Here is a 24,573-nt window from a genome sequence, read left to right on the forward strand (position 1 = left end):
GTAATCCTGTACAAAAAGCTAACATCCTCATGCTTTGGTTCCTCCTCTGTAAAATGGGGATAGGATAGTACTTGCCTCATAGTGTTATTTTGAGGACTAAATCAGTTAATAATATGTAAAATAGTACCTAGAATATGCTTAGTGTTCAGTAAATGTTAGTCATTATTGTTTTCTGAAAACAAATAGCATAGCTATTTAAGGAAAAAGCCAAGACCAGGAGCCACACCCCTTTCTTCAAGCCCATACTCATTCAGCTACCTCAGTTCTCTCCATTAAGGCTCTGTTCCTAAATAAGATCAGCTTAAAAATTAAGCAGGAAAACACAGTTGCTACTTGTTAAGAGGAATAATAGATTAACTTATTAATGGCTATTTTGGCATGACCATGCCTCTGTTGATCATGTTAACTAAAGTAGCATTTAGGATAGATAAATATAGTTTGAAATGTGCCTGGAGTTTGAGGGAGTTGCTCGTGATTATGTGGAAGGGTGTGAGTTGAAATGGCAGGTGCAAAATGAAGGGTGAGGTAGGCCTGGAAGACTTTTATCTGCTTAGGTGTTTTTGTGATCTTGGCAGTCAGGTTCTGAAAGCTGCCTTTCATAAAAAATAGTGAGTATCCTTCAGTAGTAGTAGGTACATAATAGATGCTCCATGAATGGAATGGGATGAATTTTATGGGATGGATGGATGGATGGATGGAAAGAAGGTTAAATATTAAATGACACCAAAGGATTGAACTTGATCTGTTAAATTGAAAACAGAAATGGAGGCTACTCCATTCATAAAACCACAGAGATATAACTAATAGTTTAGTAATAGTAGAGAGTTAGGATGAATTTACTAATTTATTTTAGAATCTAAGACTTCCAAGAGAATTTTCTTATGGCCCTGTTTGGTTTTAGATTATGGAATGGGATTTCACATGATTTGATAGAAGTATTTTTAAACCTATGATTTATTACTTTGACGTTTAAATTATGTTTCCATGTTGTCGTCAGTTGGAATTTACTTGTTATAGATTATCTGGCTGACATAACTAGAATGCTTTTGGTTACTTAAAAATGTTCTCATAGCCCTGTAAATTTAATCAATTATTGTCCTTTATGATTAAACTCTTTTCCTTTTTGTATTAACCATAATTATCCTCTGTATGTGTTACAGGAATAGTAGTTGTCAGGTACTACAAATAGCTTTTAGTTAAAACAGAACATGTCTAAATTTGGAGATACTTATCAGACTCTAGTAGGAATTAAGTATAAGTCATGTTATGAAGAAAAACAATAAAACATTAATTTATATCTCAAAATGATATTGTGTCTGTGTTTGCTATAGTCTTTTGAACCCCCAAGAAGAAAGGAGGAAAATAACATTTATTAATTATGTGCTATCATATATATACACACATACATGTATAGGTGTGTATTTTTAACAAAACTAGCATGTATGTCCACATGTTTGTCTTTATAGAGATGTTCTTATCTATATAATAAAATCTAAAGGAAAAATAAGATGAACAAAATCTGAGGGAAAAATAAGACGTATCATTAGAAATTGTCACTTCATAGTTCTTGTTAAAGTGACATATGAGGCCCTGCTTGCAAGCTTTCCAAATTAATAGGAATTTTGAAATAATATATGCTCAAATTAAATATAAATGTCTTGTTTATTGGTGTATGATAAACGAAAGAGTTGTCAAAATGCATAGTATAAATTTATTATGAATTTTTTATTATTAGGCATACCATTAGTAGTCTCCTTGTAAGTTTAACAGTTTTTTTAAAGCCAATCTGATAAAGTGTTTTGCGGATTTTACTGCTTGCATGTAAATTACAAAACTTAGTAAAAATCTGAAACATCTTTATCCTCAGAAAGAGTTGATATGTATGTAACTTATTATGAATTTCAAATAAGATTTGCAGTTTCATTTTTAAGAATGGTACTTTTATATAAATCATGCTAGTAAGGTTTATCATTGACAAATAGATGTACCATATTTTATTGAATCTAAAGTGTCACTGATTATAAAACAGACACACCGTTAATTTTATGTGTCAGTAGAAGACAAATATTGCCAGTTAAAACTATAGCATGTCATTGATTATTAAATGATTCCTGATTGCAGAGATGTTAATATGTAAAAAACAATATATATATTTTTATTTTTTCTTTTTTTGAGACAGAGTCTTGCTCTGTTGCCCAGGCTGGAGTGCAGTGGCACATGTCTGCTCACTGCAAGCTCCGCCTCCCGGGATTCACGCCATTCTCCTGCCTCAGCCTCCCGAGTAGCTGGGACTACAGGCGCCCGCCACCACGCCCGGCTAATTTTTTGTATTTTTTTAGTAGATACGGGGTTTCACCATGTTAGCCAGGATGGTCTCAATCTGCTGACCTCGTGATTCACCCTCATCGGCGTCCCAAAGTGCTGGGATTACAGGCATGAGCCACGCGCCCGGCCAAGAATGCGTATCTTCTAAGAATTCAACTGTGCAGATAAATGTATTGGCTGATTAATACTTAGCTAACAACTTGGATCCTTGTTTCTTTCTTACATTAAATACCTCAGTAAATGCAGCCTTTCTGAAAAAGGATGTCCAGCTTTAAACAGGAAGTAATAGTCCAAGTTCCCAAAAGCGTATAATAGAATATAACTTTCACATATTTAAGGATTACAGTTTTAACTCCCTTTTAAAACTTACTTGTTTTTCTAAGATGAGTTTAAGCTTTGGGTCTTGAGTTGAACTTTAAATGGGCATCATTTCACTGAGTTAAGAGTGTGTGTGTGTATGTGTGTGTGTGTTTTGAGTTTATATTTGAGGACTTAAAAAGCCTCAGTACCTTTCACTGGGCTTGCAAAGAAAAAATAATGTGACACTGTATTTTTGCCTTTTTTCTTCTCTTATGATGAATTGGATGTATTAATTACAGCAAATGGACTAATTGGGTAAGATTCATTGTTTGTCCAATTATTGCAATGAGAGAATCAACAGGGGGCAATTACAGATTGATGCAGTATAGAACACAGCTTGTTGCACAGCAAGTACTACTAACACTTGGGCAGGATTGAAATAAGTGCATAAATTACATCTGAAAATCAAATATAGGCATATTAAGTATAAACATTGTGGTTTTCTACTGCCTATACTTATCAAATGAATTTACATTTCAAATTCATACTTTAGTTTGAAATTGCCCTTTGCTGTCAGAAACAACCCATGTTTTGATATTTAGGTTTTTTCCTTGCCTGAGTGTATCTGTTGCTACATTTTGCTAACATTGATAACAGATCCTTTTAACGTTTTTAAGAACAAAATTTGCATAAAGCTTTTTATTGTTAATTTATTCTGTGTCACGTTGTTGCTTTTCTTTGGGGATATTTCTCCTTAAACCAGCAAACTATCAGTTTATTTGAAGCATGTATTTATAATGAAATTTTATTTTAGAATTAATGTAGTAAACTCTTTGTAATCCATGATGGAAGAATGGAGTGCTCTATAGCAATTGGGTATTTTGCCTAACTGATTTTATTTTTTCTACTACTGAAACATCTGATTTCCTTCAGATAACATTTATGGCTATCTGTTGTCATTGTATAGATAATAGATATTTCTGGTTTTATGAAAGTCAGGTAAATTTTAATATTTAAAATTTACTAAAAGATAATATAGTCTCATATTTCTCTTTAGAGAGTCACTAAGTTTATTGATATTAAATATCTGTTGACTGGTTGAAGTATATGTGTCATTTTATTTTAAAATCAATAAGATATGTTGGAAATCATAATCTAGGAATAAGGGGATCATCTTTTGGAACTGAACACTGCCTCTCTGTATGGTGGGACCAATACCTACCTGCCTTGCCTATCTCAGAGTTTTTCTCAGAATCAACTGAGGTACTGTAGGCAAAAGCACTTTACAATTGTAAGTGTTCTATAAATATAAAATAGTTGTATCATCCTGAATATTTGTTCCTAGAGTTTTCTATACTAATTTTTACTCTCTGAGCCAGTGGTTCCCAAACCTGGTAGAGCACCACAACTCTTGGGGAATATTTTTAAAGTCATATTGGAGTCCTCGTTTCTAGATCAGAATCCTGGGTTTGGGACCCACAAAACTGTTTGGGTTATTTTTGTCTGACTTTTATTTTGAAGTAGTGTCAGAAGTACAAAAATAGGTCAGAGTTCCCTTAAGCTCTTCACTCACCTTCCTCAAATGTTAACATCTTATGAACCATAGCACAATTATCAATACCAGGAAATAAACATTTTAATAATCCTGTTAACTAATCTGCAGACCTCATGCAAGTTTTGTGAGTTCCCTTTTTTTTGTTGGCCAGGATCCAATTCAGGATCCAACATTTAATTTTGTTGTCGTATCTCCTTAGTTTCCTTCAATTTAGGATAACTCCTCAGACTTTTTTCTTCTATGATGTTTTCATTTTTGTAACATACTGGCCAGTTATTTTGTAGAATGTACATCAATTTGAGTTTGTTGGGCATTTTCTCATAAAGATTCTGTATTTTATTTTATTTTTGAGACAAGAGTCTTGCTCTGTCGCCCAAGCTGGAGTACAGTGGTGTGGATCTTGGCTTACGGCAACGTCCGCCTCTCAGGTTCAAGTGGTTCTCCTGCCTCAGCCTCCCAAGTAGCTGGGATCACAGACATGTGCTATCACGCCTAGCTGATTTTTGTATTTTTAGTAGAGATGGGGTTTCACTATGTTGGCCAGGTTGATCTTGAACTCCTGACCTCAGGTGATCCTTTCTCCTCGGCTTCCAGAAGTGCTGGGATTACAGGCATGAGCCACCACGCCTGTCTAGAATCTGTATTTTAAATAGCTTTCACTAAGCTTTCCCCAAATGTTTAGGCACTGCTGATCTGATACCAGCCTAATTAATTATGCCTCTCTATAATATTACCTAGATGCCATTTTAGAATCTGTAATAAATTGGTAAGATTTATAGTTTTCAAGGTTCATTGTAAATAACACTATTTCTAAAATCTCTCTCTCTAGATAGATCATTTTATTTAAAAAAATTTATAATATTTTAGAAATAGGGTTTTACTTTGTTTACCAGCTTGGCCTAGAACTCCTAGGCTCAAGTCTCCTCCCACTTCAGTCTACCAAGTAGCTAGAACTACGGGGTGCATACTTATAATCCTTTCTTTCTTTCTTTCTTTCTTTTTTATTTTTTTTATTAACTCAGGATTACTGTTTTTTTTTTTAATCTAATTTTGAAATGCCACCCGAATTAACCCAGAATTATATCAGCCAAAAATGATTTCAGAATTGACTTTTTTCCTATCATGGATATGTACCCTTTTTAAATAGAAAAGGCGTGTGTAATGTTTTGGACTTAGAAGGTTTAGTAGGGAAATACTATATATCTGAAATATCTCTTACAAAGTTAGAATCTGAAAACGATTTTTGCATGGGTTGTTAAAAATGACTAATGAATTCATGATGCTATTCCAGACATGTAGAACAATGTTGGAAGAATAATACAGAATATATGGAAAATAAAGTGAAAGTTGCTTTTTTGTTTTTAAGTAAAATTTTCAAATAATTAGTATAACAAAAGACTTATCTAAGGTGTGATGGGAAACATTTTTATCTAACCCAACCCCACCACTCAAAAGGGCAAGTGTTTAAGATTTATTTGGTAGTTAGTATTTATTTATTAGTATTTTCTAGAGATTTAGGTAATATTTATCTATAAAAATAATGTTTAAGCAGCTTGGTCCTTTGTCCTTAGAGAATCTTCATTTAATCCCCTTATGCTATTGTAAAAGAATAGCGGAACCAGTTCATAGTCATTTGTAAATTTTTTTTTTTTTTTTTTTTGAGATGGAGTCTTGCTCAGTTGCCCAGGCTGGAGCGCAATGGCCGGATCTCAGCTCACAGCAAGCTCCGCCTCCCGGGTTTACGCCATTCTCCTGCCTCAGCCTCCCGAGTAGCTGGGACTACAGGCGCCTGCCACCTCGCCCAGCTAGTTTTTTATATTTTTTAGTAGAGACGGGGTTTCACCGTGTTAGCCAGGATGGTCTTGATCTCCCGATCTCGTGATCCGCCCGTCTCGGCCTCCCAAAGTGCTGGGATTACAGTCATTTGTAAATTTAAAAAAATATTTAAATATCTCTGCCTCTCATTTCATTGAAAGTTTTCTTCATTGGGATTTGAGTCTTTAAGCAGCCACATAAGATATTGCATCAGAATGTGCATTCACATAATTCATTTAGCTTACCAAACATTGAAAAAATACCTTTTTAAGCAATATATGAAGGGTATTAATAGGCCATGATTTCCATTTCATGGGAGATTGTTATTTAAACAACTACACTCTCCGTATGTTGTTCTCATCTACAGACTAGTTGAAAATACACATTTAAGTTGGAGATTGATAGCAAGTAGGAGAAGGTATCAAATATGTATTTTTACTACCCAGTTTTATTTAGTATTGTCCCTTACTTTGCCATTAAAAATCATCTGCACCAGTGCCTTAGGATGTAGCAAATATTCACAAGCAAAGTGATGGATACCTTTAGGAGGAGGTTCTTACTGGGAGAGGCATGAGAGGGGGCTTCTGGGAAACTAATGTCTTGTTTCTTGATCTGGAAGCTGGCTACACAGATATTTTGTTTGAGAAAATTGATTGAGCAGTACTCTTATGTGTGCACTTTTCTGACTTTGCGTTACACTTTAATATTAGTAGACTTGCACTGATAGGTTTACAGAAAATGAGAGATTGGATTGGAGGCATATTGAAGTTGTAATACCTATAAGATACCCATATGTATATGTCTAATAAGCAATTAGTTCTTTGAACGTGAAGCTCGGGGGAAAGATCTGAACTAGAGATAAGAGATTTGAGGATCTTTAACTTCTAGTTGGTAATTAAGAATAGATTAAATGAAATCTCTCAGGGACAAACAGTATATAGAGAAGGAAGGCGGCTGAAGACAGAACTTTGAGAGAAACCAAAGTTTAACAGGCTGACAGAGAAGAATTGTCAATGACTGAATCCTACAGAAAACTAACATTCAAGGTGTAGATGCAGGAAGAAGAGCCAAAATTTAGTAAAACCAAGTTTAGTGAGAACCAGAAGACTCTCATGTCAGGGAGCCAGGAAGGGGGCCAAAAGGAAACAGTTACACATTGCGGCCCGGCGCGGTGGCTCAAGCCTGTAATCCCAGCACTTTGGGAGGCCGAGATGGGTGGATCACGAGATCAGGAGATCGAGACCATCCTGGCTAACACGGTGAAACCCCGTCTCTACTAAGAAATACAAAAAACTAGCCGGGCGAGGTGGCGGGCGCCTGTAGTCCCAGCTACTCGGGAGGCTGAGGCCGGAAAATGGCGTGAACCCGGGAGGCGGAGCTTGCAGTGAGCTGAGATCCGGCCACTGCACTCCAGCCTGGGCTACAGAGCGAGACTCTGTCTCAAAAAAAAAAAAAAAAAAAAAAGACTTAGTTACATGTTAGGATTTTTTTTTTCAAGTTCCGTTGGATTTGCATTTTAAAAGTCTTTTGAGTCCTTAAGCATTAGGAGTTTAGACTTTGGAGTGAGGCATACTTAGTTTCTGTCTCTATTCTTACTATTTGTGTGACTGAGCAAGTTATTTAACTTCTCTAAGCCTCAATTTCCTCTTATAAAATAATAGTACTTCCCTTTTAAAGTTGTGTGAACATCAAGTGAGAGAATGCATGTAAAGTCAGCACAGAGGGTGACTCATAGTAAACACTGAATAAATGGAAGCTGTGAATAATAAAAGTAGTTGTAAGAGTTGAGATTATAGTGGGTTGAGGAATGAAATGGAAATGACTCTTTTGAGAGCTATGGATACAAAGGGGGAAGAACAAGATCATATGGAATCTAACAGTAAATATAGCCTCAAGGGAGATTTTTATTTTAGGAAAGGAACTAGAGCAGGAAAAGGGACTAGAACAGAGAGGAAATAAACAGTGAAAGTGGCGAGAGGGAATGAAGTGTAACTATGGTTGGTTCCTTAATGTTCCTTCAGAATATCTTTGTATTTCTTCTGATTTCCTGCTTCCAACATAAGCAGTATTTCTTACTGTTATTTACTTTCTTCACATACTCAGAAGAGTGCAGGTGAGACACCCAGTAAGAATTACCATTATTCTGTTGAATGTGGTAATCATACCAATAACAAGAATAATATAGGGAGAAAGCGTTCTATAACTTTTTATCGCCTCAAGTCTAGTCATCCAGTCACTAACCAAGTCCTGTTGGTTCTGCTTCCACAATAAAAAATTATATCTTTATTTACCTCTTCATCCGCATTCTCACAACCCTAGATTACACTCTTTATCTCTCCCCTGAATTGTCATTTGCCTTATCATTGGTTTCCCTGCCTTGCGTTTCACTTCCTTGTCATCACATTACCCCCTTGCTTATAATTCTTTTATCTTCCAAATGCTTTTTTTTATTTATTCAAAATAACTCACTGCCTGTTCATTAAACATTTGTTGCCAGTGATGAACAAGACAGATTCCTTTTAAATTCTTCCTCTCAAGAGCTTAAAAGATGCCCTTAAAATGTGAACTCTGTGTGTGTCATACAAGGCCTTCTGTGATCTTCATGCTTTCTGCTTATCCAGCTGTCTGCCACCTCCTTCTGGGGTACTCTGTGTATTTCTTTCACGCTATTACCATTGCATATTCACCTCTTCTGTGGTATCTGCCTGGATTGTACTCTACCACTTTCACTACCTGTTAAACTTCTTTTCATCATATCAAATGTTATCTTTTCTGTAAAGCACCCTTTACTCTTCAGTAACCGTGAGCACTTCTTCGTGTTCACCTTGCATCCTGTGCTAACCCCCACTTTGGCATTTTAGCTGTGATCATAGTCTAACTATGACACTTTAAGGTTAGGAACTGTGTCACTATATTTTCAAATCCTAGAGCCTAGGAAAGTGTTTGGCATAGAATATTTAGAAGTTGTTAGCATTAGTTGAGAAATTACTATACAATTTCAAGACTGTGCTGAAAGCTGGTATGCATTATGCCACTTAATTCTCAGCAACAGTAGATGTAGTTATTATGATATCCCTATTTTCCAGGCAAGGAAACTAAGGCTAAAAGAACTAATTTGCCCAATGTCTCACAGATAAGTACATGATGGAGTCAGGGTTTAAATCTTGACCCTGTGTTTTCAAAGTACATGCTCTTAACCTCCAAATTCTCCTACATTAATAAATAGTTGTTGAAATAATTCTGATATCTTTTTGATAAATCGTATCTGAAAGTATTTGGGAGATTTTCCATTTTTATTTTACAGATATTTAAAATAGTACGTTGTTGATTAATAATTACCGTGATTTAAAATCATGCCCCTGCATTTGTTGAAGCAGATAAGGAAATGTGAGAGTTATGTATTTATACCTCTCATCAAGACAGAAAAAACCACTTTCATTTTAGATAGCTCCATCTGATGTGTATATGAGTAAATATCAATATATATATAAACACATATATAAAGATATACTGACACACACATGCTATAGGAATATAAAAAATAATAGTTCTTATGCTTAGGAACATGCAGTACAGATAAGCCTTAACATAAATTAAAGAATTAAATAACAACTAATTGTTAAAGTGCCTTAAGTAATTGTCTTTCTCCTGTAGAGTAGAAGGAAGTAGAGGCTTTTAACAAATAGGGGGATTCAAGGATAATAAGTGGATTCGAATTTAATAAGAGAAAAAAAATCTGTCATTCCAAATCTGCAAGATAATAAAACAGTTGTATCACCTCACATTTTTCCTATGAAAAGTAGTCTTAAGCCTAAAAAACAAATAAGACTTGACTGCCTTTTTTTTACCCACTAAATTTATTTATTTGTTTGTTTGCTTGCTTGCTTGCTTATTTATTCATTGAGATGGAGTTTTGCTCTTGTTGCCAGGCTGGAGTGCAGTGGCGCAGTCTTGGCTCACTGCAACCTCCGCCTCTCGGGCTCAAGCATTTCTCCTGACTCAGCCTCCCAGGTAGCTGGGATTACAGACGCCTGCCACCACACCAGGCTAATTTTTGTATTTTTAGTAGAGACAGGTTTCACCATGTTGGCCAGGCTGGTCTCGAACTCCTGACCTTTTCCCACCTGCCTCGGCCTCCCAAAGTGCTGGGATTACAAGGCATGAGCCACTGCGCCTAGCCTACTTGACTGCCTTTCTGTGTTTAGAAGTGCATTAATTGTACTTTTAAGTACATTAATTATACTTCCAAAGGTATAATTGGATGGTGTTTGTTCCATTAGAATAGAGTTTATGTTTTGAAAATGTCAACATGGATTTCAGGATAATTATCATCCTTAGTTGGACATGCAAGTGATATAAAGTGGAAAAAAGTATCATGACAATCTTAATTTAATCAAATTTAGGAAAATTCAAAGAATTCTTATTTTTCTTTTCCTCTTGAAACAGCAAACTCATTATTACATTGGGTAAGAAACAAAAAAGAAAGAATGAGTCTTCAGATGAAATATCTGATGCAGAACAGATGCCACAGCATACATTAAAAGATCAAGACTCTCAAGTGAGTATTACAATTTTTTCTGGAAATGAAACACTGTTAGAATGATTTAGTTAGCATAATATTGCCTTATAGATATTTACATTTTAGTTTAGAAGTAAAAATACATTTTGTAGTATGGTACAAGTTGTAAAGTAGCATTATTACAATATGTCCTGGTAATATTACCATAGAATATTAGATGTGGGAGGAAACTAACATATCCTCTCCAAACCCCCATTTTTCAGATAATGAAACTGAAACCCAGAGAGGTTAAGTAACAATACAAAGTCCTTGATGGCTTTTAGCATGGAGGAGTATTTAATGATATTATCCTGTGCTTATAGAATTCTTTTGAATGAACATGATGGACATAGTAATTTTTTCAATCACATACAAACAACAGAGCAAATGGATTGAATCATTCCTAGAAATAATTCCTTTGGTCTGTTTCTGTGAAGAAAAGATAACTGACTATATTAAAAATCCCCTAACGTAGACGGAAGAAATACTATGCATTTTGCCTTCTTTTTTTTTTTTTTTTTTTTTTTTCTGAATAGGTGGATATTCAAAATAACCCTGTGAAGTTAAAATTATTTATAGTGAAGGTCATAATAATTCAGGCCACCCTCTGATCTCTAATAATTAAAGTACGACTGTAGGCCGTAGGGGTGGTGGCAGTTGTGAATTATGGGGCCAGAAAGCCCCTGAATGGCCTTTCTTCTTCCTTATGCAGCTTCTTATCCAATGGGAGAGTAGTGGCTCAAGGCTCCTGGGCTGCTGCAAGAGTTGAGGTAAGGGCAGTGACTGAAGCTCCTAATATTACATGGCCTGGCTTTTTCATCATATGTTATCCTTAACTTAGGCAAACTTATATTTAACTTATTCCATATGATTACATTTAGTTTAATTTTTGCTGAAATAATGCTGGCCATTTTTCCGTTATGTAATTTCCAAACAATGAAATGGTAGGCTAGGTCAACATGAACATTTCTTCCATGTTTTTCACTGTAGTATTAGGTTGTTTTGACAGGTGTGTTGCTTTAACACACACAAAAAAATGGTGAAGGTAAAAATATTTTCTAATAGTTATAAATCTATATTGTTGATATATTTGATTGTGTAATTAAATAAATGATGGAAAAATCCATGTAGCTTTCAGCCATGTTGGAAACTAATTAAGGTTTGGAATCAGTTAGAAATCTAAAAATGTGATTTGGTATTTAATTTTGTTACTTTTAATCTTAATAAAGAATATTACAGTTGTCCAACTATATTTAGAGACCTAAATTACAAAGAAAAATGCCCCTGCAACAGATTATACTATTGGGAATATTATAGGAAACAAGTGCAATGTTAAAATAGTGAAGTACTATATTATTTAAAACATGCTTCTGACCTCCTATGTGAAGTGCTATGGACTGATCTCTTGAAGCCTTTAAGACTTAAGAAGCTAAAAATAAGAAATTAGAAGGGACAGTTTATCAAGATTTCCAGTTGTGCTTTAAAAAACATGGAGAAAGAAAGCCAGAAAAAGCACATGCCAAAAATGTGGAAGTCAGATTCATTTTTATGTTTTTAAACTAGTAGCGACGTTGTATGGCAGGTAATGATAATTGGTGAGAATGATACCTTATTTGGCTTTACCTAATTAATGTGTAACTATATCCTCTAGTGGAGTATAATTTATGGTAAAATCTTCTATAATCTCATAATTCATACACTTTTAAATTAATCTGTTAGACAAAGTCTTTGTAGGATGAGGGAACAGTTTACAATAAGTAACCTTCATTCTATCCGAGTGCACTTTTGTGAGCTTAAAAGATTCTTTGAGGTCACTCACTTGCTATTTACTAAAAACTAAGTGAGTTGTCTCTAAGTACTAATAGATGTCTAAATGACCAGAAAGGAAACTAATGCTGAAAACATCTAACAGAATTTTCTAAAAATGTACTGAACTAGTCTCAAATTTCATTATTTAAAAGTCATGCCTAATGAGACATTGATAATATGTCACAGTTGTTTATTAATTAAAACTATTCTTGAACATTAAGATCTATATGGTGCCCATAATAGAATTCTAAATATTCTTTTAGCCTAGTGTTAGTAATCCATAGAATTCCCCCCTCCCAGAGAATAGTAAGTAATTCATATCCTTTTCAAAACAGGATGAAGGAAAATTGGGTTTCTATTAGCCCTTTAATTAGGATTTTTATATGTCACCAGGCTGTGTTACTTTGAGGTTTGAAATGTCAGTGTCTTCATGGCCAAGAAACATTTGACCCATCCTAATGAGGCATGGTGTTATCTAGTACATTTGACTGACCATATGAGTGCCTTTCTTTCTCTCAGTATTTTACTACTCACAAGAGAAAGGGGCAGAGGCATGACTGCATGCATATAGTTTGTCACCACACTGTAACAGTGACTCAGCTATTTTCGTCATGGCTATGAAGGTAAATTAAAGACCTGCCAAATAGAAGACAAGCAGAAACCAAAAGAATTTGTGGTTTATTTTGCTGGTTCCATTTTTTGGAAGTGTCATGAAGTTACTAAATATATAGAAGAAATTGGACTAAAAAAAAGAAGAGAGAGATTTGCCACATATTAAGCAATTGAACAGTTGGTTGAGATGCCACTACCCCCATGAAATGTCTCTACCCCATGAGATTACAAGGGAAATTTAAAAAATAAATCTAAGTCATTTGGGATTTTGAAACCAACCTGAGTTTTTATCTTTATTGTGGAAACACTAAAAGAGATATAACTTTGTTTTTGTTTTTTAAGTTCTCCTTGAAATATAAAACTTTTGAAAAAATATTAGATATTTAGGGAGGTAAGTAAAGCCATGTATATTTGATTCCAGATTTAAAATTACTTAGATTATTTAAAAATTATCTTACTACAGGTAATACCTTGTAAAAGGCTTAATTTTGTGTGATGATAGTGATTTTTTTATATTTAAGGAAAGCTACTAAAGTCAGTGAAACCGTTTCTTCTTTCATTCACAATTATTTGGTAGATTTAATGCTTGCTTATTTTGTGCATTTCTTTTAAAATATTTTATGTTATTCTGCTTTAAACACAGTTTCACGTGTTTTGGCAAATACTATTGAATTTATTCTTCTAGATTTATACCCCCAATTCTATACCCAATATTCATCTGATACACTTTTTACGTTTTGGACTAAAACTGTGAAATTATTAATAGTTTAAATATTTATTGCCCAAGGTATGAAATAGTTAAATAAAACAGATACCTTTTTATTCTTAACAACAGTTTCTAAAGATAAGTAATGTAGTAATAAAGGTATTACTAATAAAATATATTTTGCCCAACCTGTGAAATAATTTTTTAAAAAAAGAGGGATCTCTTTATTCTTAATGATTTCCAAATTAACATAATAAAAGTATTACTAATATTTGTTGTTTGAAATTATAGAAAGTAGAACTGTAGGAACATTGTAAGCCTGTGGCAAATGGCAAATTATAATCTTCCTCTAATTAAAAACAAAACAGGAAAAGATGAGCATTGAGTATCATGTTGAAAATTTAATATACAAAACCACCAACTCTAGGGGTAATTATTTTTAAAAACTTTTCTTCAAAATAAATTATATAAATCTGATCCTTGTGGTTCGTTACAGAAAAGAAGATCAAATCGACAAGTTAAAAGAAAAAAATACGCAGAAGATGTAGAAGGGAAGCAATCTGAAGAAGAGGTTAAAGGTTCTATGAAAATAAAAAAGAATTCAGCTCCTTTACCTGGTGAACAGCCTTTACAGTTGTTTGTGGTAAGCATATTTAGAATTATGACTGCAAAACATTTTAAACCAACATAAATTCTATAAGGTACTTGTATTGTTTTTTCTTCCAAAAATTGCTCCAACTTAATCCTTCTGGATTCCATATTATTAGTTAATTGAGTCATTCAAATTAGAAACCTAGGAATTCATCCTCTCTTCGTTTTCCTTTGCCTCTTCATCCAGGTTGTCACTACACTTTCTACCTCCTAAATATATGTTCTTGAAATTCTATCTTTTCTGCAGAATATTTCTAAATTACAAGTCTAATCACATTATTTTTCTACTGAAAACTCCTGTAATAGTTTCCTGAACCTTACAAAAATAACGATGCCTTTTTAGCAGTGTGTAAACCCCTTCGTCTGGATTTTCTGGTGTTGTTTCCTGCTACTTCTCCATAAGCACTCACTCCTCTGTTTTATGAACACATTTGCCTGAATGCCATATGTACTTCTCTCGTCTTTAATTTTTTAAGTCCCCCTTATATGCATTATGAGCCAACCACTCAGTCACTAGCTGAGTACCTTGAGAAAGTACTTATTTAACTATGCCTAAATTTCCTAATCTGTAAAATGGAAATGATAATAATGAAGATAATAGATTCAATTAATACATATAAAATGCTTAAAATAATGACTAGCATATTAAAAAGCACAATATGTTTGCTACAGAGATAATGCAGGTAATGAAAAGGACAATAACTATATTTTTTTCATTTTTGTTTTTCTAACATGTAACATAGTGTCTGGCACATATGCTGTATAAATATTTGTTGAATTATAGTATGTTCATCAACATACAAAGTGGCAACTAAAAGATCTTTCAGAATGTGTTGTCATTATTTCTTTCCTCCCTCCCATAGGAAAATCCGAGTGAAGAAGATGCTGCAATTGTAGACAAAATTCTATCTTCTAGAATTGTAAAAAAGGAAGTAAGTACTGGTACATTACATTTTACACTTCATATTCTGTGGCCTGTTTAAAAGAGTCACCATTACTGATTTTCTTTTCTTAGATATCACCTGGAGTGATGATTGATACAGAAGAATTTTTTGTAAAATACAAGAATTAGTAAGTATTTGAGTTAGAAAAATAAAAGAAAGATGTTGATTTACATATAAATTACTTTAATAAATTAAAATTATGATTTTCATTTTATCCACATTTTTTATAATTTTTATCATTTATACCTGTATAAATCAAGAATCATTAAAAAGTGGAAAGGGCCCATTTGAAAACCTTTCATGTTAAAATTGAATGATTTGGCTAGGCGGGGTGGCTCACACCTGTAATCCCAGCACTTTGGGAGGCCAAGGTGGGCGGATCACAAGGTGAAGAGATTGAGACCATCCTGGCCAACATGGTGAAACCTCATCTCTACTAAAAATACAAAACATTAGCTGGACATGGTGGTGCGTGCCTGTAGTCCCAGCTACTCAAGAGGCTGAGGCAGGAGAATCACTTGAACCCGGGAAGCGGAGATTGCTATGAGCCAAGGTCGCGCCACTGTACTCCAGCCTGGCGACAGAGCGAGACTCCATCTCAAAAAAAAAAAAGACAAAAAAAAATTAAATTTTGTTTATTTTCCAGAAAATGTTAATTATTAACATCAAAATGCAAGAATCTTTATAAAATATACTTTTATAATTTATGGACAGCATTCACTGTATTGTTGAACTTTTCAGATTTTATTGTTTTTATAAAAGACATTTCTAATCTACCTATAGTCCCAGCTATTCTGGAGGTTGATACAGGAGGATCTCTTAAGCCTAGGAGTCTGAAGCCAGCCTGGGCAACATAGTGAGACTCCATCTCTTTAAAAACAAATTTTTTTTTCCCTGATCTTTAGGTTTTTATGTCAGATGTACACAATGAGATGATTTGACCTTAAAGTTTTTAATTTTAATTTTGGATGTAGGTCAGTTAACTCGTAAGAGTTGCTAACTGGGGAAAAATCACTTACTCTTCTTTTTATGTATTTTCCAACTTTTCTTTGTACCTCCATGAAAGCGTTTTAAATCACGTTAGTTTCAAAACTAGTTAGCTTTCTGATCACGACAAAACTGTTATAGGGAAGAAAATAATAGATAAATCACATCTTGTGATTAGACTTTTGATCATTTTACTGTTCTGTTTCTATATGGCAAATTCTATACCTTTAGACTGTGACCTCCTTAGCATATAGTGATCACAATTACTTTATTTTAGAAATGATATGAATTCTATTAAAGTTAATTGATGAACTACCTATTTGTAAAGTTGAAGAATTATAATAGTTTGGTTTAAAATACATCTTAAAATGGTTATCTGTATCATTCTAATATATTATTTTTATAAAAATTTTAGCTCCTATCTTCACTGTGAGTGGGCCACAGAAGAGCAGCTTTTGAAAGATAAAAGGATCCAGCAGAAAATCAAACGATTCAAATTGAGACAAGCACAAAGAGCACACTTTTTTGCAGATGTAAGAAAAAAATAAATAAGACTATTATGTGTTGGTCTCTGAACACATGTAGCATTATTTATCAAAAATTACACATTATTTTAATTCTTAGACTTCCACTGTTGATATTTGAATACAAATGCTACCTACATATAGTATTTTTCTATTCTCAAAATTAGGTTGGAAACTGTTTGAAACAGGAACACTGATAATTCAGAATGGTAGATCATGCTTGTATTTTTTAACTAGCATATATTTCAATACTTAGAGTTGAATGTGAGTATGGTTTATTACCAAGAATATATCAGCAAAGTTATTCAAGTGGAGGAAGTGATAATCTAGCAAGTAAATGGAAAATAAGATTTTTCAGTACATGAAATATATTGCATATTTTCTATACCAGCTTCATGTATGTGAACAGAACCTCACTGGAAAAATTTACCTGTATAGGCCTGACTGAATGGTCTGATGTTCTTTCCTGGTCCAGATTTTCTAATAGACTCCTTTTAGAGCTACTTTAAGTTCTTAATTTGAGAATTTTAAAAACGTTTTCTTCTAAACAAAATAGTCACAAAAATAGTACAATGAATTCCCACATTTATTTTAACTGATTTCCAAAATGTTAACATTTTACCATGTTTGCTTTATCATTTGTATTCATTCTCTCTGTCTCTCTATCTCTGTCATACACACGTCTTTTTCTAAACCATTTTAACATTGCAGACACTTTAGTATATATTTCCTAAAAACAACTATATTCTCTTTCATAAAAATAGTAGAACTAACATCGATGTAATACTATTCTCTCATCCACAGACCTTATACATATTTCACTAATTGTTCCACTAGTGTTTTTATAACAAAATGTGTGTGTGTGTGTGTGTGTGTGTGTGTATGTGTGTGTGTATTTTTATCTGGTCCAGAGTCTAATCCAGCAACACGTTACATTTAGTTGTAATATCTCTCTTAGTCAGTCTCTTTGTTTTTCATTTCTTGGACATTTTTAAAGAGTACAGCTCATTAATTTTGTAGAATGCCCCTCAATTTGGGATTGTATGAGGTTTCTTCATGATCCAGGTTAGGCAATTTTTAAAAGAACACCATAGAAGTGATGCTCTGTTCTTCTAGTGAATGATATAAGATGGTACATGATACCTCTCTACCCCAGTACTGGTGGTTAATCACTAGATTAAGGTGGTATCTGCCAGATATCTTCACTACATAATTACTATTATTCCATTTGTAATTATTAATTTCACATAAAAAATGTGGGCTGGGTATGGTGGCTCATGCCAGAAATCCCAACACTTTGGGAGGTCAAGATGGGAGGATCACTTGAGGCCAAGAGTTTGAGACCAGCCTTGCCAACATATGAGACCTCTATCTCTATTTAAAAAAAAAAAAAAAAAAAATTATTCTAATGACCTGTGAGTTTGTGAATGCTGGGAGGTCCTCCCATCACCTTAAATATCTCATTTATTCACTATGATCTAGAAATTCCTAATAAGCTGAAGATTTTAGAATTAATTAATAATTATTAAATTTTCATTAAAACTAATTAGGGGAGAGTCAGTGAAGAATTTTAAGTAAAGGAACGATATATAATATTTATATTTGAGAAAGATAACTCTGGGGACATTGTGAAAAACAGATTAAAGGGAGGTGAGACAGTAGTTGGGGTTATTTGTAAAGGTTCAAGTAAGAAGTGAGGATGAGGAAGGAGGAACCAATCTCAGAGTTAAAAGTAGAATCTGTACAAATTGGTTACTTACTAGATGTAGAGGGTAAAGAAAAAGAAGGAATCTAAAATGACTTCTTCATTTCTGACTTGTGTCACTGAGCGTGGGCTATGGAGAGGAAGCTCTGTTACCATTAACCAGTTAGATAATGTAGGAGGAGGTATGGGTTGAAGAGTAACTGAGTGCAAATGAGTTTGAGGTACCTCAGTAAAGTTTACAGTCGGCTCAATAAGTGGGTCTTGAGCACAAGAACCATCAGGTAAAGATAAAGCCTGTGTGAGACAACTGAGAAATGAGCATACAATGGGATGCATGGTCTTCAACTCTTGCAACCTAAGGAAAAGAATAAAGGAAAGATATAGAGGCTGCTTTCAGGAATTTTTTAAAGCACGTATCTTCTAGAGTACCTTATTTTTAAATACTATTTGATTGGTTTTATTATTTACAACATTATTCATGATATCCTAGCTATCATTTGGAAGTGAAAATGGAAGAATTCCATTTATTGGGCATTTAATTAAAATCAAACTTACAAGGTCTGTAGTGAAATGCTGGTAAATTTGTCCTTTTATCATTCCACTTCTTTGTCAGATGTCAATTAAGTTACCTTTTAATTTTAGATGGAAGAAGAACCATTTAATCCAGACTACGTTGAAGTAGACAGAGTGTTAGAAGTCTCTTTTTGTGAAGATAAGGATACTGGTGAGGTAAATATTTGGTAAAAATATTTTTTAAGTAAGAAAAATCTGAAGCTTTCCAAGTATTAAGACCTAGTACTTTATTCTCTGTTTAAACTATTTCTTACTAGTGTCTTTTTCAAAATGGTAAAATGAAAAAAATTTTTTTACAGCCTGTTATTTACTACTTAGTAAAATGGTGCTCATTGCCATATGAAGATAGTACTTGGGAACTGAAAGAAGATGTAGATCTTGCAAAAATAGAAGAGTTTGAACAACTGCAAGCTTCAAGGCCTGACACAAGACGTTTGGTAAGAATCTGTTTTAGACAGCCTTATGAAATCTTAGCACTTGTTTATGTAAGTTACGATATTGCTAATAATTATGTAATTTGTTTTACTTTCATTTCTTTTAAACAGACTTGTTACTATGTGAGTCTAGTTTTGGGAGCCAAAGCTAAAGAGGGAGTTTATATGTGAAAAGACAGGAGCAGATTCCTTTTTGATTAACACGAAAGTGAGGAAAGCTGCCCTGATAAACATGGAGATGTGACATAAGAGAATGAAATGAATTAAATATTCCATAGAAGAGATCATATTGTTTTATAATAACTATTTTCTGATCTTCCTAATATTATTTTCTGGTCTTCTTTCTTTATTTTCCAGTAATGCCCATAGGCTGTTAACAAAAGGGTATCAGTTTACCCCCATTCCTTTTACCTTCTAAATGCTATTCCTTGAACCAGAAAACAGAAGTATCACCTAATTCAGAGAGGAGTGGGTCAAGGAATGTTGTAAAAGAAAGATTTTCTTTTGGGGTGGGGACTATGCCTTGGTGGTAACATTAAGCCTCATTGAATAAGCTATGTCTTTAAATCAATGATTCTCAGTCACAGGTGCATATCAGAATCTCTTCTGGAGCTTTTCAAAAATTAGAGATGCCTTAAATATATGTTATAGACCTTGGTAAAGGGGGCTCAGCCAATAGAATTAATCCCCTTAATTAATGTAAAATTGATGACAACAAGGCTAGTCTGTCATGGTTAAATAATGTAGGAGATTTTTGTTTTGTTTTCTTTTCTTTTCTTTTCTTTTTGCCAGTATATTGCTGTTAAATAAAATAGCATGTAAGTCATGTAAGGTATTTTGAGATTCTGTAAATGAAATTTTTCCCTGACCCAAACTAATGAATCATTAATGGTGACTGGATTGCTGAAAAGAAGCTGCACAGAACATGATCTAATGCAGAAATTATTTTAAGCAGCAATTAAAATATATGTTAATTATTTTAATGCTCATTGGCTACCACTTAAAAAATGTTTTCTTTAGCAAACACTTACCTGTATTAAGTAGCAGCAGAGCTTCAATAACCAGTCCTGTTCTCTGTATACTGATAGCCTGTTTTGTTTTCCATTTACAATTACCATACACTTACCTGATGTTTAAGAAAAACTCTCCTGAACTGTGTTTTTCCTGTGCTCTCAGGGTAACACAACAATCAACACAAAAGACTTCTGTGACCCCAAAATATGTGGGGAATTCTTCTGACCAGCAAGCAGTCAGTTCTGCAGTGGACACCAGCTAGCTGTCCTCCAATTCAGTTCTACCTAGCTCTAATTCACCATCTACCCAGATATAGCATCAGATCCCACATCTTGAGGGTTCAGTCCCACAAGACTGTCCCCTCCTTTCCACCAGTCACAAGTCCAGGGGCCTTCAGAACTTCTGACTGACTGGCTTCAAGTTAGGGTTCCCATTACCCACCACTTTGGGTTTGATTAATTTGCTAGAGCAGCTCACAGCACTCAGGAAGACGTTCAAGTTTTACCGGTTTATTCCTCAGGATATTTTAAAGGATACAAACAAACAGCCAGAGGAAGAGACACATAGGGCGAGGTCTGAGTGCAGGAGCTTCTGTCCCTGTAGAGTTGGGGTTTGCCACTTTCCTGGCATGTAAATGAGTTCTTATTCACCTTTCTGTCAGTCTCCACATGTTTAGCTCCCTGGAAGTGTTCAGCTCCCTGAAAGTTCACTAAACCCTGTCCTCTTGGGTTTTTATGGAGGCTTCATTATATAGGCATGATTGATTCAATCATCCAATGGCCATTGGTGATCAACTTGATCTTCTCCCCTTCCTTCCTTCCTCCCCTCCTTCTCTCCTTTTCTTCCCATTCCTCTCCTCTCATTCTCCCCTCTAATCATGCCTTTGTCCTTCTGGTGACCAGCCTCACCTGAATTTGTCAGTCAGCAATATTGGCACACAAATAAGCAGCACTTTGGAGAACCCAAGAATATCAAGAGTTGTATGCCAGGAAATAGGAGTGAAGACCAAATATATATTTCACAATATCACACCTGATTATCCTGATAATTGTTAGAAGTGTAATTTTGTTGATTAGTAACAGTATAATTTTAAAGCAGAAGACAATAAGAGACCTTTTGCTTATTTCTCAGAAACTTATTTCTCCCACTGAGACCCTACTAATTTGGGGCCAGGATAATGTTATTTGAATTCCCATTCAGGAATCTTCAGAAAATTTATGTCTTATGTATCTGTATATATAAGTGAATAAAATTCTTTTATATATAATGTTTCACTTCTGGGCTTATAGATTTCTTTTGAAAGAAATGTTTTGTACCATGAATATCAAAAGCTATTTTGAATGCTATTATAAAATTGTTATTGTTTTTTAAAAATATATTCACGATTGTTGCCATAATGTAGACTGCAATTGACTTTTGCATATTGATCTTGTATTATGCAACCTTGCTAAAATTACTACTTAGTTTAGCTTTCTTGGTAGATTCCACAGGATTTTCTACATAGACAAATCATGTCTTCTATAATATAAATAAAGACAGTTTGTTATTCCTTTTCAATCTTGATGACTTTTATCTTTTTCTTGCTGGTTACACTTGTTAGTGCCTGCAGTACAGTGTTGAATAGAAGTTGTCACAGAGGACATCCTTGCCTTATTCCTGATCTTAGGGGGAAAGCAGTCAGTCTTTCACCTTTAAGTGTAATGTTAGTTTTGGCTTTTTCATAGCTATACCATAATAGGTTAAGGAAGTTCCCTTCTATTCAGAATTTGATGAGTTTTAATTAGGAGTGGATGTTGAATTTCTCATATACTTTTTCTGCATCTACTGAGAGTATCATATTATTTCTGGTTTTTATGTTTTATGTTTTTTTAAATAGAGATTATGTCTGCCTGTGTTGCCCAGGCTGGTCTTGAACTCCTAATCTCAAGTGATCCTCCTCACTTGGCTTCCAGAAGTGCTGAGCTTTCAGGCATGAGCCACCACACTTGGCTGATTTTTATTTTTTAATCTGTTGATCAACACTGATTAATTTTCTGCTTTAAACCTACGTTCCATTCCTGGTTTAAAAAAAACAAAAAAACTACTTGGTCATGATCTTATTGCCCTTTTTATATATTGTTAAGTTCAGTTTGGTAAAATTGCGTTAATATTTGCATCTTTGTTCACGAGGGACATTGGTCTGTAGTTGTGATGTTTTTGTCTGATTTTGGTATCAAGGCTTCATAGAATGAGTCAGGAAATATATCTTCCTCTTCAATTTTCTGGAAGAGTTGTATAGAATTAATTTGACCTTTAAATGTTAGGTAAAAGTTAATCATAGCACTACACTGTTATGCCTCTTAGGGTTATTTTTAAACCAATGCTTTTTGCCATCAGTATGATACATGGAAGATTTAAACAGCATTCATTGTTTGTTTTTCCACAAAGGACCGTCCTCCTTCTAATATTTGGAAGAAAATAGATCAATCCAGGGACTATAAAAATGGCAATCAACTCAGGGAATATCAACTAGAAGGACTCAACTGGCTCTTGTTCAATTGGTACAATAGGTATGTAGTATATCTTAACAAAAAAAATTTATTTTTTTAATGTGTGCCAAAATGTGTCAAGTAAAATAGATACTGATGTTGCTATATTGTTATTGTTATGAAGTCTTCATTATTTAAAGTGAGGTTACCTCAGGAAAATATGTAAATTACAATTTAGGATTCAACTACAATTGTTTTCTTTAAATGTATACCAATCAGAATAGAAGAAAGTTGGTATGTTGATTAATACTTAAATTTGAAATACCTTTCTAAGAGTCCTAAGACATCTTATGTGTTATATAATGCTTTTCAGCTTATCAACCCATACTACTTTCTGCCAACAATCAGTTCGAATTAGTGAGTTACGAGCAAGGTATACTTACAGGAATTAAAGCTCTATCATTTAATGTAAATCGTCGAAGAAGTAGGTTGTCAGCAATAGATAAGGAATGGAATATAAAATATGGGAACCTAGTAATTAATTACCCCATTTTTATTATTTGTTTTCCAAGGTTTTCAAAATGCCTTATAGAATGTCTTATATTCTTTTTTGAAATGAAAAGATAATTGCAAAATAAGTAAAAAATGATACTGCAATTGAGAAAGCGTAGTAGTTACATATGCAAAAGAGCAAATAAAGGCCGTACTATTAGTAAGAATAGCAAAATTTGATGATGCTTTTATTTAGAATCATTTTTAATCATTTTTACTTTTCACGTGAGTCTTCTGAGTTGTTATGCTTAAGTGATGGTGAGTCATGGACTCAGTTGATAGAAAGAGGCCTGTTATCCCCACAGTGCTCTTTTCCCTGATTTATATTTTCCAAATGTTAATCATCATTTTTCCCAAGAGAACCATCTAGGAAAAGTAGTTGACAAAACATTTTTTTAACTTGTCTTCCCTCGTCAGTACCCTTTTCCATCTCCTACATTGCCTGTTTTAACCTTTCACCACTTTCTTGAAGCCCTTTGTTACAGTTCTGCCCTCTTCACACTCTGTATATGACTGCTTCATAGAGAAACCCAGGGACGGTAGGTAAATTCATCCAAGTTCTTGCTTGCCTTCATATCCAAGCCTACAGATACGTTAATATCTTCATCCATAGTTATTCTTACCACTGTCCTCATGTATCAGACATACCATCTCATCTAGTCTTCTTAGAATATAGAGCCTTACTTCAATCACTTATCCTTCTCTTTTTTATCTCCAGGCCATCCCTGAAGACTATTGCCATCCCTTCAGTCTATGAACAAATTTGGGTTTAAAATAAACCTTCTCTTGGCTCTGCTTCTCTCTCTGTCTTTCTCTCTCTCCTTCTCTCTCTCCCTCTCTCTCCCCATTCCCCTCAGCACCACCACCACTGCCCCCACCCCGACTCCCCTGCATTCTCTGAAACTTTTAACTTTCCAAATCCATGGAATATTTTTCAGCCCTAATTTGCTCTCTGCTGCATTGGTTAGTAGTTGGTACTCCTTCCTTCTTTAAACATTCCCCCCACTCTGAACCCCAACAGCTTCCACAGTGTGACTGTCT

General features: G+C 34.2%; 1 protein-coding gene across 20 annotated transcripts in view; it reads left to right on the top strand.

Annotated features, from left to right (window-relative positions):
* CHD9 (chromodomain helicase DNA binding protein 9) overlaps window positions 1-24,573 on the top strand; it is a 275,857-nt gene that overhangs the window by 160,040 nt on the left and 91,244 nt on the right. For all 20 annotated transcript variants that reach the window (XM_015126131.3, XM_028840899.2, XM_077984746.1 and 17 more), the window contains 8 exons: window positions 10,442-10,553; window positions 14,177-14,323; window positions 15,195-15,263; window positions 15,347-15,402; window positions 16,678-16,795; window positions 19,134-19,220; window positions 19,364-19,501; window positions 22,940-23,061. In XM_015126131.3, the coding sequence (XP_014981617.2) occupies window positions 10,442-10,553; window positions 14,177-14,323; window positions 15,195-15,263; window positions 15,347-15,402; window positions 16,678-16,795; window positions 19,134-19,220; window positions 19,364-19,501; window positions 22,940-23,061 (849 nt within the window). The remainder of the gene's footprint in view (window positions 1-10,441; window positions 10,554-14,176; window positions 14,324-15,194; window positions 15,264-15,346; window positions 15,403-16,677; window positions 16,796-19,133; window positions 19,221-19,363; window positions 19,502-22,939; window positions 23,062-24,573) is intronic.

Source organism: Macaca mulatta, chromosome 20, assembly GCF_049350105.2.
Source record: "Macaca mulatta isolate MMU2019108-1 chromosome 20, T2T-MMU8v2.0, whole genome shotgun sequence".
In the NCBI taxonomy this organism is placed as follows: domain Eukaryota; kingdom Metazoa; phylum Chordata; class Mammalia; order Primates; family Cercopithecidae; genus Macaca; species Macaca mulatta.